General features: G+C 41.8%; 2 protein-coding genes across 3 annotated transcripts in view; one reads left to right on the top strand and one right to left on the bottom strand.

Annotated features, from left to right (window-relative positions):
* Positions 1-1,167: 1,167 nt before the first annotated feature.
* Positions 1,168-9,326, bottom strand: ANKRD1 (ankyrin repeat domain 1). The gene is made up of 9 exons (XM_069019661.1): positions 9,217-9,326; positions 7,861-8,040; positions 5,876-6,013; positions 5,679-5,786; positions 4,940-5,038; positions 3,751-3,849; positions 3,507-3,605; positions 3,256-3,354; positions 1,168-2,071 (listed from the first exon to the last, which is right to left on the bottom strand). Exons 1-9 carry the CDS (start codon positions 9,244-9,246, stop codon positions 1,961-1,963), a joined length of 963 nt encoding a protein of 320 aa, XP_068875762.1. The 5' UTR covers positions 9,247-9,326; the 3' UTR covers positions 1,168-1,960.
* A 2-nt stretch (positions 9,327-9,328) lies between these two features.
* Positions 9,329-14,732, top strand: part of PCGF5 (polycomb group ring finger 5) — a 117,125-nt gene continuing 111,721 nt past the window's right edge. For both annotated transcript variants that reach the window (XM_069019656.1, XM_069019660.1), the window contains exons 1-3: positions 9,329-9,729; positions 12,105-12,201; positions 14,377-14,492. The gene's annotated coding sequence lies outside the window, so the exon portion shown is untranslated. The remainder of the gene's footprint in view (positions 9,730-12,104; positions 12,202-14,376; positions 14,493-14,732) is intronic.

The raw sequence follows: 14,732 nt of genomic DNA on the forward strand, positions 1-14,732 counted from the left end.
TTGGCACTCCAGGAACAACTCTTCTTTGCTGCCTGCTTCTGACTCCACCTCAGGACATTGCTTTGGCCAAACTATAAAGCCAGCTGGCATAGGTTGGTGAAGGAGTTTGAGAGCCTCTGGCATGTTTGTCTGTCAGGCCACCCAATGGATAATTAGAAGTGTAACTGAATGCAGCATCTAATACTCCTCTACTCTGCTCTCTCCCACCTGGAGTGCTGTGTCCAGCTCTGGGTCCTCAGCACAGGAAGAACATGGAGCTGTTGGAGTGTGTCCAGAGAGGGCCATGAAGATGGTAAGAAGGATGGAGCACTTCTCCTGTGTGGAAGTGCTGAGAGAGCTGGGGTTGTTCAGCCTGGAGAATAGAAGGCTCCAGCACCACCTTATTGGGGCCTTTCAGTATTTAAAGGGGGCTTATAAGAAGGATTTCTCCAGAATTTTCATCAAGGCTTGTTGTGATAGGACAAGAGGAAATGGGTTTAAACTAAAAAAGGGTTGATTTAGTTTAGATACAACAAAAAAGTTCTTTACAGTGGAGGTAGTTAAACACTAGCACAGGTTGCCCAGAGAGGTGGTAGATGTCTTAGCCCTGGAAACATTCCAGGCCAGGTGGGACAGGGCTCTGAGCAACCTCATCTTGTTGAAGATGCCCCTGCTCCTTGCAGAGGGATTGGAGTAGATGAGCTTTAAAGGTCCTTTCCAGCCCAAACTGTTTTGTGATTCTGTGGAATGGGAAATGATGCCCTGGCTGGCAGCACTGAAGGTTGTCCTGCTTCTGCTAAAGCAAAGGGAGAAGTGTCTGCCTTTCCTAATGGGACTTGGCATCTCTCTTGACTTGGATAACTGGGGCTGTCTCATGCTCTACTCTGTAGTGGCTAACCAAGAAATGATATTTTTTAAATCAAACTCAGTAATAGAACTGTAATTTTTTACTAGCTGCTCAAAATACTGTCTTTCTGCTTTCACATGTGCTTCCATTTAACAAAATAAGAAAGAGATGGGGTTTATCTAACAGTGGAAGGGAGGTAGCTCAAGGGTTGGCTGCTCTTGGCAGCTGAGACTTTTTTTTAAGTTTTTAAGAATTTTACAGCAGACAAGATGTGAACTTCCTTTAAAAGGAGACAAAATTACCTCATGCACACTCATCACTCTATCATCCACTCCAGCAAGTAAAAAGAACCACTCTGTTTATTTAATCTGAAATGGATCAGTTCAAAATGTACAGAAAAAGCAGTACAAATTTACAAATATACATAATCTGATTTTGCATTCTTCTATCATCATACTTAGTAGTAGTCTAGTTTTAAAAAAAAATTCACTTCCCTGACACCGTCTCCTCTCACCTTCACAACGTTGTATCTGAATCCTTCAGTCTGAAGGGCTACGTGGTGGTTGGAGCTCTGTCCTCAAGCTCATTATCAACCACGATTGCCAAACCCTGAGTAAACACCATTCCTCAACTACTTCGTTAAATCCACTTGGCACCTCAGTATACCTTCTCCCATTGCTCTTCCACTTACCACCACTCAATTCACAGGTTATTTTAGTAGCGAGACAAGGCAACAGTTGCAAGTATTTTCTATTTAGAGCTATTGGAAGGCTCAAGGAAAGTTGCTAATATGGTTGAAAATGCTGCCATTTAAGAGAAAAGGATTTACGTTGCTCGCAAAGATTGCATTTAGAGCAATTGCATCTATTAAAAAAAAAAGCTTAAATAATATTGAGGATCATTAAAAATTACTTTTAAATAAATAAATAATAAATAGAAATAAATAAAGGCATTTTAGAGCTAGTGGAATTTTAACACTCAACTTGTCTTTCAAAATAATTTCTTTGCAGGTTTTTTGCAATTTTCCGTGAAGGCACCTCAAATATCCAGTGCCATAAGGACAAGGTTCAAGGACATTTTCATCCAGGTTCGTGGGAAGCATTTCAAACAAAAAGCGTGGTCTGGTTTCTTTCTTCAGAATTTACCTAGATGGGCACTCTTTTTAGAATTGTCTTTCAGGCTGTTGAATATCTCTTTGGTGCCATTCTGCCACTGAAGAACAAGATCCATAGGAGTTTTCCCTTCCTGGTTAAAAGAAACAGAGGAAGTGGGATCTAATTTCGTCTGCTGATGGCAAATACTTGTTCAGTGCATCTGAATGATGTGAATCCCTTCTGCACACACAGGCTTAGACTTACTCTCACCCCCCTGAGATCAGAGTACTTTTGCTCTACAGATCTAGTCTCAGTCCTGGCCAGACCAATGATGAAAATTCCCTGGGTTTCAGTGGGTCTAAGCAAATGCTGTGACCAGCAGAACGTGCAGGTGTTTCTTTTGTTCTAGTTTCAAGTGATTAGAAATATATTTAGGTGCAATCTCAGTAAGACACTTCCATTTAATTCAGAATTCAGGTAGGAGTTTAATTAGGGTATGGACCACAGTAATTGAGTAGGATAACTGTGTGGACAAAATCTGAGAGAGCAAGTCTCTGGCCTTTGGGGCTGTACCTTCCATCATTGTCATACCCTGATGAGGGATAATGCTGGGAGCAGCCCCACTTGAGGGGGGTAGGCAGAGAGTAGGGAATACAGAGTGGTCCAGTGACTGTTTTCTTCCTTGTCCCCTGGAGTTTTGACTGATTGTCAGTCAAAAACTGGCAAGGGTGAAACGCGTGCTACTGCTGCTAGGTTTGGGTTTGGGAGAAACAGTCTATCAAGTGCTATCTTTTAACAAGTGGTCACAGGGCTCCAGCAACACTGCTGCTGCTGCAGTGGCTCCAAGCACAGCCAGGTGTGGGGCTTCTCTCTGCTCAGCCACGGGGATTTGTTGCCCAGCCAGTCATCCAGGTGTAGTGCTGGAGCTTGCCCTCAGCTGTGGGCTTAACAAAAAGGAGGTTTCTTTTACAAGCTAAAATCTTTGTTGTCTCAGTGGTGGTTGAAGCCCAGGAGTTGTGAAGAGTAAGTGTCTGTCTATTATACCTTTTAAATATATTATATGAGTAATTAAAATAAATCATAGAAGGGTGTGATGTTGTCTAAGTAGCAGATAGTGGGTTCTAGTTGTAAAAGAGGTACTGGGTTTTCCTCTTTTCCCTGACCTCCCCCAACTTACACTCTCCCTGTCTCAGCTCTGCTTTAATTATCTCTGAAGTGATCTAATTAAGTCTGTTCACAATAGTCTCTCCCAGTCCTGAAACTTATGGAACTGCTCTGGTGGGAAACTTATTTGAAAGCATTTTAAAGTTACTTCAATTTTGTGCCATTACTTACGCAGTTCTTTAGAGTCAGGTCTGCTCCGTGCAGGATCAGGAGCCTGATGATTTTGTAGCGGTTCAGCCTCACGGCATCATGCATTGGTGTGTCTCCCTCCTAGAGACATGGAGCACAGCATCAGTCCTGCCAGGCCAGCACTGCCAGCCAGCCCCAACTGCACAGGGATTCCCACAGGCCAGTGCAGCTGTGGAGGCAGACAGGAGCATGGTGCTCCCTGGTGCTGGCACGTAAGAGGTGTTGGTACTCACCCTGTCTCTGGCGTTGAGATCTGCTTCACAGGCAATGAGGTGCTCTCCGCAGTCATAGCGACCTGTTCGCACAGCCACGTGCAAGGGCGTGCTGAGCAGCTGAGGGGTCAGGGGAGGAAGTGGTCAGTGGCATGGAACAGCTGAAAATTGCTTCAAAAAGAAGCTACCAGAAGCTATCTAGTAGGAGTAAGGGTCAGCTTTTCGTCTCCAATTAAAAATGCTGCAGAATTCCAGAAGCACGTACCTTGTCTCTTGCATTTATGTTTATCCCTTTGTCCAATAAGAATTTCAGAACATCCAGATTCCCTCCCCGGCATGCCCAGTGCAGAGCTGTAGAATGAAGCTTTAATAGGAAAAAGAAATTTAAAGTATTTTAATACATTGGTATATTAAAAACCCCACTATTTTTATCAAATTTCTAAATTAATCCAAGTTCATTTTTATGCAATTTAACCTAGAGCACTTCACTGTGATCACTGAATTGTTTCTAGTAACAGCTTTTCTTATTTTGCCCTAATTTTTGCAGTACTGTGAATTTCTCACTCTTCACACTCACTGCATATTGCTCCTAAAGACAGAGATCTTGGCAACGCTGCTGTGAGAGAGGATGTGTTTTGTCTATTCTGTGAGCTTAGAAGTTATCTTTAGCCAGGTATATGGCTGGTATGTGCTAGTTAATATTTTTTATTCAATGCCTTTTGGGTTCTAATAGAAATGAAGCTCAAGGGAAAGAATAGTTCTCTTTAAAAAACAAACAAACAATCCCCAAATTATGCAAGTCCACAAAATGAATTAAAACCTTTTTCCTTTACAAGATTCAGTATCTCTGCCCTGAGCTGTGCTGGAAAGAGTGGAATGTCCCTTGATGGTCCTGCTCTGCCTGTCATTCCTCCTCTTTCTCACCCTCCGTGAGCACTGCTGGTTTAAGCGAGGGGGAGGAAGGCTGGCCAGCAAAGGGACAAAGAGCAGAGCAAAGGGGAAAAAAGCAGAGAAGCAGCTGCAGAAGCTGTTGATACTCAGGAACCCTTGTGGCTGGCATTCAGGAGGAGTAGGGGGCTCTCCCAAGCACAGCCTTGAAATCCTGGTGGCGAATGTGCGCGTCCTGCTGACCCTGGATAGCGCTGTCCCTCGCACGTATCTCAGCACCTGCTTCAGGCTGACCTCAGCTCTCTTACCCTACCCGAGGCTTTGTTGTTTGTGGCACTCCGCTGGCCAGCACTTCCTGTGTTTTCCAACAACCATTTTGGCACAGGGAGGCAGACAGTCCCTCCTGAAACCTCTTCTCAACAATGTTATTTTAAGGATAAACTTAAAAGACATTGTAAGGCCTTTTAATACTCCTCCTCTATAAGAAGCATTTATATAAATGCTTCTCCTGGCACGTATAAAACAATGAGCAGTTTTTGGAAAGAGGTGTGAGTGGATGTGCTTACCATGTCTTTCTGTTCAAGCCGGGCTCCAGCTTCCACCAACTTTTTCACCACCTCTAGATGTCCTTCAGAGCACGCCCTGTGCAGTGCAGTGCGTTTGAACTGGCAATTGCAACAGTGCGAAGTTAGACGTTACATATGGCGCAAAGATACCTTTAAATCTCTTCTCCCCTCCTCCCTAGGATGATGGCAAATACATGCTCCATGCTGATTCCTTTTAAAGAGTTAATGCTTTTGACACCTGAAATCTGCTAAATTTTAATAGCAACGTAATAGTTGAGAGCTGCCTACCCAGCATTTTAAAGGATGGGAGAAGTATCTGCAGTATGGCATCCAGATTTAAAATGACGCCTGTTGAGTTCCCCACCCAACATGCAAACTCTGTTTTCTAAATGCAGCTTATGCATTATGGAGTGTGAAGGCAGCCACTTATTGCTGTTATTCTGCAGACAAATTTCTTATCTCCTTTTCCATAGCATTGGAAGATCACCTGTTACGGAAAATCAGGTTCTCCTGGGCACCAACAGCTTTCTTTTAAATATAAAGACTCTTTTGAGGTAATATGACTTTGAAGGGTCTCAGTGGCCACTAGAAAACTTGATGTGCAAAACTTCCAGCATTTATTTACTTCCCTCCCCCCCCGCTTTTTTCCTCTAATGAGAGTAGAATCTACAAAACCTCATGGTAAAAGTTATTTTTGCTCTCTTCTGTACCAAGCTTTGCATTAGGAAGAAGACTGTACCTTATCACAGACATTTGGATCCCCTTTTTCTGACAGGTATTTTTCAATTACGGGCAACTTATTCTCCAGTGCAGCTTTGAAGAATGTGGGGATATCCACAGGTCCTGTCTGATGGAAAGAATATAGAGAGCATAAATGTGTGTGGCACAAACCCCCATTAATTCTTTTCAAGAATAAGGTACTTTGAAGTAACTTACAATAACTTCTGGTTCAGGTTTCTTTAAAACAGGCACTTTCACTTTCTTGCATTTTTTCTTCTTCTTCAGCTGAATAATTTTTTCAAGATCCTCCAAGTTTTCAAGTTTTGACCTGGCCTCTAATTTCTTCTTCTTCAGCTGAAACAAATCATGGAAGGCAGCAAGTTGAGCTGTGCGACCACCTCTCCTTTTCAGAGTGGCAGGACAGCACTGTGATACTGTTCAGCTGAATTCAGTTAAGACTGGATGAACTTTGAAATAAATTGTCTGTTTTAATTTTTTTTTTTTTTTTTTTTTTTTTTTTTTTTTTTTGCAGGTAGGGCTAAGTGACCATTAGAATAAGTTGCTAACTATGTGAGAAATTCTACCTCATCTATAGTTTTTCATATACCATTAGACCTCTTCCTAACTTCTTCCTGAGCCATAGGTTGTGACACAAATTTAGACCAGGAGTCAGGGCAGCACTGCAGTCTCTTCTGGCACACCAATTTAAAAAATCTTGTGCAGCTTATGAGATCTGGAAAGCTCCTGCAGTTTTAGCTGACTTCCACCAAGCAATTTTCTTTAATCACTTATTTTTTAATGATGCAGCCCCTAATTTATTGGAACTTAATTCTCTTTGCTTAAAAACATATCCTCAAGTGAAGAACAGGGTTTAGAATGATCTTAGCATTTCAGTCAGCAAGTGTTGTTACATTTTGGGAAGCCACAAAGAATGCCCTCAGTGTCCTTGATGGGGCAGTTCAATAAATGTTTAAGGCTTCTCCAGACCTGCTTGCAAAAAGCATCTGGGCATAAAGTCAGTGTGGGGGGCACTGCTGACACCAAGGGCAAATGTGTTGCCTGAACTGAGATCCCATGAGGTGTCCTTGACTTCAGAAGGGAGATTCACAAACAAGGGGTAACTCAGGGTGAATACAGATGACAGATTCTGTCCCATGGTGTGATTAAGGGTAAATACACTGGTGACACCCTGTCATACGGTATACAGTTTTGTCAACTGAATTCTTATCCAAGTTATTTCCACCCCTTCTTTTTGTTGTTCTCTGCATTTCTTGTTTGCTCTGCAGATCATTGGCCTAATGGAAAATAATTATGCTGACTGTGAATCAACTGGAAACCCACAAAGTTCTTAGGAACCTGCTTTGAAGGAACTCAGACCCCTCTGTAGCCAGTAATGATGCCTCTGTTGAAGTTTAAGAAGTAGTTTTTCTTCTAATGTTTCTGGGACTGACTTTCTCACTCTTCATTTTTTAGAACAAAGTCTTATTCCCCCTGCTAAACTTTATCATTTCCAAATCACTTTAAATTTTTAGGCCAGTTGATTGCTTATTCACAAAAAGAAATTAAAGATATTACAGCTACTGTGTTTTGGGGAGAAAAAGCTTCAGTTCTTAGGGATTTCTTAGGGATCTCCCTTCTAGGCAGAATTGTCATGCTCCAGGAATAGAAAATGGTACTTTTCTGTAGACCAGTATGAGTTTCCTTTGTAACTCTTCTTCCCAAATGTGCTGGTAAGTGTAATGCCGTGTTTTCATAAAAAGAATATTTTGATGGTAAATAAGGGTTCTGGCTTGAGAAATGCACTCTTACATATTTTGTGGGTTAGTTATTTTTGGTAGCAGTCATTAGGTGTGCAAGCTGAAGGTGTCTCACTGGCTCTGATTGCCCCCCCCCTCACTGACAGCCAGCAGCAGGTGACCCCTGGGCAGCAGGAGCCTGCAGGCTTTCAGTCAGACAGTATAGGGGGTATTTTAGGTTCTGCCTCAGAGTGTTACTGCCTGCACCCACAGGCTACAGAGGTGAGCAGATCTCTATGCTCTTCAGTGGACTTCAGACCAACCTCCTTTCATGGTGGTCTCCCAAGGATTTTTCTAGCTCACCATGCATGGATTTCTATCTTAGAGAGCGGCAAAACTTCAAGGACTGCAGCAGGAAATGCACAGAGGATGATAAAAATCCAAGCAGAAAACCCAAGAGCCTACCTCTGCTTCTAGTTTTTTCTCCTTCTCATAAGCCAGATCACCTCGAGTCAATGAGTGCTCAGGGATTGTCTTTAGGTCCTCCTGCTTCTCTAATCTTACGGCAGCTTCATACTCTCCATTTTTGAAGTCCTCAGGGAGGAAGCTGCCAGTCTCTTTATCATCCACCTTCTTCCCTGTCACCTGTAAATGCAAACATGATATAATATAATCAGCAGATTCATGACTGCAGTAGCCACCACCTGGGAACATGGATTGCCTAGGGCTGATTGCACCTCATTCCTGCCCACTCTCGGAGCATGTGACAGCCAGGGCAGGCCCTTCTGCCCGTGCCTGGGTGAACTGTGGCTAGGGCATGTCTCCCATGCAGTTAAATCAGGTTGCTGAGTAATTTCAAGGCTGGTTTTATCCATCACTGTCAGTACCAAAGTCCCATTTGTAGCAGAATGGCAGAAGCTATGTGGTGCTGTGCACCAGCACAGCTTTCAATAGTTATCAGAAATATTTCTGGTGCCCAATGAAGTGTGTGCAAAGAGATAACTTGTTAAACTTTGTAGAGACTGTTGTGTATTTTGCGAGTGGTTCATGTGGCCTAGACTGCCTTTCTATTTGATCACCTTGTAAAATTGTATTTTATAGAGTCTAATACAGAAGAAACTGTCAGAACCTTGCCAAAGAATTTAAGACAGCATTAACTATTTAGGCAGTTGTATCTTAACAAAGCTATCTGGGAAAATAAATGCAGTGCTTTACTGAATCATTCCTGTTTTCCCAGTTTCTCCCTCAGATCAGACATTCTTAGTCTGAAACCTGCAGTGGAATGTCCCATTACTTGTGGTCTAGACATTATTTTTCAAGACTCTTTTACATCATGAACAGCAGTGGCTGTAGGAACTGTTAGTTTATTATTAGAAAACAATACTATTATTAAGCTGTTCATTTAGTATTATAAAATGCTGTAGCTTCCCTGCATTAATATGTTGTACCAGTCCCTTATTAGATTGGAATTACTTAGTGTGATCATAAGATTACTGGCTTCTAAAAAATACATATATAAATTAAAATCAAGGACAAAATCAAATAGCTAAATTTTGGTTGGTCTTTTCCTGGTGAACTGTGCTGTTATGCCAAATCTAAACAGCTGTGTAGTTGTATCTGTGGTGAGACCCTTTCCCAAGGAAAAGTTAGAATGAAAATTTAATGATACAGAAAACAGTATGTAAGGGTTTGCACCTAGAGCACAGCAGGGCTGGTAACCTGCTAAATCAGTGATCCACAAAGGTCATCTTTCTCTGCCTGGTGTAACAACAGTCTAGAAAGAAAAGTAATTGTGAGTAAATCAAAGGAGGTTGCACCTACCAGCTCTTCTACTTTCATCATCATCGTCATGTTTGCTGGTGTTCGAAGGCTGTGCTCCTGTAGGGCTGACACCTCCCAGGGCTCAGGCCAGCTCTGCAGGGACCACCACACTCTCTGCACTTATATATCTTTGGGAGAACTGTGCTTGAATGAGATAATCTTCCAACCTGGGAATCCAAGTATGCCCCTTGTGCTTGCCAGCTGAGAGGTGGCTCACGCTCATTCCAGACACGTTAACGAGCCAGATCTGGTGTCGAGGCAGTGAAGGGGCGTCAGTTGGGCGAGGAAGGGTGAGAGCCCCACAGTCTGACCACACCAGGATGGGAATCGGGAATCGGAATGAAATGTGAGCTCACCATTCCTTTGGCAATGACTGCACTGCTCAGCAATGCGACTCATTCTGTGCTCCCAGTGCCCACTAGGACAGCTGTCTGTTGATACAGCATTATAACTTCATCTTCTTTTTCCTTTTTTTTTAATTGACATTCAGGTGACTGTAAGACACAGGAAGGGGTAAGTGGCTTATGTACAATGCTTATAGCAATATCTTCCTGATAAATGGATTATTACCTCTAAAGTCTCGAAAAGCCATTGTTTACATTGCTATTTATTCTTGGATGATAAACACTTTTAGGGGAAAGGCTTTTTCTCATCATGATGACAGTCTTCTATATTTGTTGGAAGGAATTCTCTGAAGGGATTACTATGCTAGAATGATGTCTCTGGTGCTAAAAGGGCCTATGACATAAGTTACAATCAGTGTGAGATATCAAAACAGTAAGATTTCCATTTTTCTGGACCCTTGTCAATTATTATAAGCCAAATAATAAATCATGTCCTATTATGCAAAAGAAAAAAAAAAAAAACTTAGAACTTAATACTATTTTCTCAGGCAATATTTTCCTTCTGGATATGAGGGAATAGGGGCCCAGAAGTTATTTGTTTATTTTTTAGGATAAGAGGAGATACACACAAATATATGCAGATAATGTGTGTGTTTTGGGGAAAAAGAGCTATTGAATCCTTTGGGAAAGCCATGAACCAGAGTCATCTGGAATCAGGAGAATGATCACCAGCAGAAGGCAGTTTTATAAGAGGAAGATGCACTAATCTTTGCATTCAAAGACTGTGGATAAATGCCAAGAAACATCAGTTCTGTGATTGTGCAATGCCTGGGACTCCTATCCAGTGAGGTATGCAGGTCACCTGGCTGAAATGAATACAGCAGCCCAGGTGCTTCAAGTACGACATGTACATAAGTGCTTCACCAAATCGAGACCCATCTCGGGGGTTGTTTATATCATTAGCATCATTAGCATGCTGCATTCCTGACATTGACCTTTCAAGGTGTCTCTCCTCTGAACTATCCCCCAGTAATCCGAGTACGACCAAACTTGTCCTCTGGTGCCCATCATACCTATGCCCTCCCTTTCCCTGAAATGAAGCTGGATATCAGGTGGTTCCTTTACTACTCAGAATATATATGACATTAGGGGATGAGTCCCAGAACTAAAATAGAGTATGTGCTAGCAATACAACCTTTCAGAGCGTTTTTTTCCAGACTTAAGTACAGCAACGCTATCATCCCCTAGTGGTATGTTCTGAATCACACTGCCAGGCTTTTTTTCACTGCAGTTTTGTACTCCTGCCGAATGACTCTATGACAAGAGGCAGCTCTGGGTTTTTCTTGTGTTGTCACAGCTTACCTCAATCTGTTCAGTTTTGTGACTTTTATTGTGTCTTAAAATCCACAACCCTAACAGGATGGCTGCATAGAGTGCTTCTAGTTTAGTGGAAACGGATCACAGCAGAGACCTGATGCAGAAAGAGAAATGTAGAGGTTTGCTTTTAGAACAAAAACTCTTGAAGGAACTGTGAGCTTCCTCTGGACTTGTTTTTTCTTTGGTTGTTTTTTTTGGTTTTGTTTTTTGGTTTTTTTTTTGTTTTGTTTTGGGGGTTTTTTTTTGGGGGGGGGGGGGGGTTAGCAGCCTGATATATAAAACTGACTCAACAAAACCTAAAGTGGAAGCTTTAAGTAGATAGATCTTCCTCTACAAATGGTACATAAATTCAGAGCCAGAGCAGCTTTACAGGAAACCTCAGTGCTCTGAGGGGGAACAGAAACCAAGTTCTCACGAGTGCTACCACAACACCAAAGCTTATTTATCTTTAAAACATCCCAGCCCTGATGACTAAAAGAATAATAAAGAGCAGAAAATTCCTTTATTATCCCAAGTTTCTATTTTAAAGTAGTGGCACCCAGAAACCCACTTTAACCAAAGGCTGGGATCTAAATTAACCTAACAGTAAATGCTTTTAAGCTAAATGTCATGTACACAGAGGCAACACTATTGAAATAGCAGAAATGCACCGATTTGTATCAGCTAAGACTCTGGGCTTATCACTGTTGCTTAATATTGGAGGGGGAAGTAGTATAATGGGCTTGTAACCTTGTACTGGACAGTAACCACTCAATCACCTTTCATCAAGTGATTTCTCGTTAAGGTGGTAGTAGCAGATGGTCAGTGGGTGATGTGTAACAGGAATCTGAAAAACTCTTGCCACTCCACTGAAGGATAAGGGCAGAGCAATCATCTGCAAGGTGTGAGGCAACTGGATATTGTCACAAAAATTCTCCACGGAGAAAATACGAAAGGACAGTAGGCTCAGCATGACAGGGAGAAAACTGTAGCACACCCTGTTCCCTGCTAGCAAAAAGGAACTGTCTGACTCAAGTAAAGAATGTCTGTAATTAATTTTTTTAAGTGATTAATGGTAGAGTGAACTTATCATGTGTGATACAAATGATATTGCCTCTTCCTGTCAAGTGTGCAACCATCATGTTTTCATGATGTCACTTCTCTACTCATCTATCTTACGTTTTCCAGCACTCTGCCCTTGGCTCTGTCCATGCACCCACAGATGCTGCCCTTGGATGCCACTGTGCCTGGTTGCCTGTTGTCCTTTTCCTGCTGCTAAGTAAAGGTATGAAAAAATCAGTTGCTAGGGAGTGGTTATGCACCTAAGAGGTTATTGAGCCAGCAAACTGTTCCACATGTGTGCAGTCAAGATAAATCCATAACCAAGGTACACAGAAGAAGTAGCAACCCACAGATTACTCCTCCTGGATTAGTGATGTGTTGGTGTGTAATGGCTTGTTTATTTTGCAGTATGTGTGAGCATCCAGCACGCCTTATATATCCACATGCAACAGAGCAGTATATAATTGCATATTGCAAGAAATGCATTTATTTCCTCCTCTTTCTTTTTAGCTGTTGGTTTTCCATAAAAGGCAGGAAACACTTTTATTTGTCTAACATATACTCTTTGATACTTTTGTCAAAAAGGTAACTGATTTGGGAATGAGTTAACTATGATGTGATAATTATACCATTCATGTTCTAACTTTTTCAACATAGGCATATATAAAAAGTGGTCAGGGATTGCTACATTATCTGATTAGAGACTACTTATCAATGTGTATTTTTGTGTCTAAAAGTGCTAAAGGGAAGTACATTGTCTTCTCAGAGGAAAAAAATCCCAGAAAACTTTTTCACCTAGGTATATTAAGCTAGTCAAGTACAAAATTAGAATATAAGAAATTGTCTAATTAAAAGACAAGGTTACAATTCCATTTCATCAGATTGTTATTGAAGAAACAAAGAATTCATAGTCTAGCAGATTGCTGGTCTGGCCAACACAGTTCTCTGGTGTCAAAACTCAAAGCAGCAATGAGTCAATAGTTGCATCACTTAGGAAGAGCTTAAAAAAGCCTCTTCAAATTACATAAGGGTTGGGGATTTCACATAACAGAAAAAAATACAACTGTGATTTCTATTTAAAAACAAGGTATTTGAATGTATCTGAGGCTGTGAGTTTTATCATAATGGCATTTCTACAACACATGAATCTAGATAATTCACCTTAATGGATCTCAGCTAATAAGCAAGTGCAGCAAAACACATCAGAAGGGTTGTTATCTGTGGTCAAATGGGTTTATCTCTTGGCTGCTTGCCTTTCTAGTTAGTGATATAGGTCAGGATCCTTCTGCTCCAGCACACCTGTGCTGATGCTGTTAATGTAACCTCTAACATTTGCATGTGGTAGATGATGTACATTATACCCTCAGCTGCTGTAAAAGGCTTATCTGTGAAAGTGTGGAGTTGTCTTAAAGGTTTCTGCCATTCAGAAATACTCCAGAACAACTCCAAGTCAGGCAGGAAAGGAAAAGTGCTTAGAGAACAGTGAGTGCCTGCCTGCAAATCCTGGCCACCTCAGTCACGATCCAGCACTGGCCACTTGCTTTCCAGCAAAGCATAGCCAGTACTTTTGAATGACAACAAGGGAGAATTCATCTTCTCTCTGGAGAAGCTGTGGCATTTTTAAACTTTATTTTTATTTAGAATTTCACACTGTCTAACTTAAAGCCTCCAGTTATTGAATCTTGGTATAACTTTGCCTGAAAGCTCCTAAGTACTTTCTCTCATCCCAGTAGTGCAACGCATTTCTTCTCTGTAAGGGGCTGCTATAGTTTTGGGTGATAGAAACATCCCTCTGAGATGCTGCATATCTTGCACAGGACAAAATTCGGGTCCTAGCTGTCCTCTCCACTTACATAGCAAAAGCAGCAGCTCAGGAAACACTGGAGAGATCCATTGGGCAGCAGTACAAGACCTCACAGGCTGTACCTGAGGAAGTGATGGGCACTTGCAACTGGCTGCTTCTGTTTTAGGAATTCCACTCTGCAAAGATGTCAGGTTTTGTGTGGGACTCTAGACAGCAGTGACCAAGTAACACCCAGCCATTACTTTTCCCTGTAGCCTTACATTAGAGCATATGTTGAAGTAGTTATCCAACAGGATTCCCAAATCACTCTCCAGGCAGAATCAACCAAATTGCATTCCTCCCAAGGGGAGACTTTGGGAAGCCATCTAGTCCAAGTTTCTGTTCAAAACAAGGTCAAAATTGAATTCAGGTAAGGTTGTTCCAGGCTTCATCCAATCGGATCCTAAAAACCTCCTAGGAAAGAGATCTCATAACCTCCCTGACCATCCTGATTCGATGTCTGAGTATCTTCATAGCAATTTCTTTTTCCTTATATATAGTTGAAACTTCTCCACTTTAAATTTATGATCATGGGGTCTCATTCTCTTCCCACAGACTTCTGTAAAGAGCCTGGCCCTGCTTTCTTTATAACCTCCTCATAGGCTGCTTTTACTTTCCCTGAAACCTTTTCCAGGCTGAACAAGTCCAACTTCCCAGCCATTTCTTTGACGGTGAGTGCTCCAGCCCCCAACCATCTTGGGACTGATTTTACATCATTGTTTGGACACGTGATGAAAATACTAAACGATGTTGTACCAGGAACTGATCCTTGTGGGAATCTGCTGGAAATAGTTCCACTCGTTACTCTCACCACTTTGCAATCTGTCAGTGAGCCAACTTTTAGTTCTTCCAAAGTGCATCCTTTTAATTCCATACAATGCATGCTTTTTAATCATACCAACATATGCCAT

The sequence above is a fragment of the Aphelocoma coerulescens genome, chromosome 6 (assembly GCF_041296385.1).
Source record: "Aphelocoma coerulescens isolate FSJ_1873_10779 chromosome 6, UR_Acoe_1.0, whole genome shotgun sequence".
In the NCBI taxonomy this organism is placed as follows: domain Eukaryota; kingdom Metazoa; phylum Chordata; class Aves; order Passeriformes; family Corvidae; genus Aphelocoma; species Aphelocoma coerulescens.

Coding starts and splice junctions, on each gene's coding strand:
- ANKRD1 (XM_069019661.1), bottom strand. CDS start 9,246: ATGACGATGATGATGAAAGTAGAAGAGCTG. Junction 6,014..7,860: donor AGAAAAAACTAGAAGCAGAG/GTAGGCTCTTGG, acceptor GATTTGTTTCAG/CTGAAGAAGAAGAAATTAGA. Junction 3,355..3,506: donor ATCTCAACGCCAGAGACAGG/GTGAGTACCAAC, acceptor CCATGTCTCTAG/GAGGGAGACACACCAATGCA.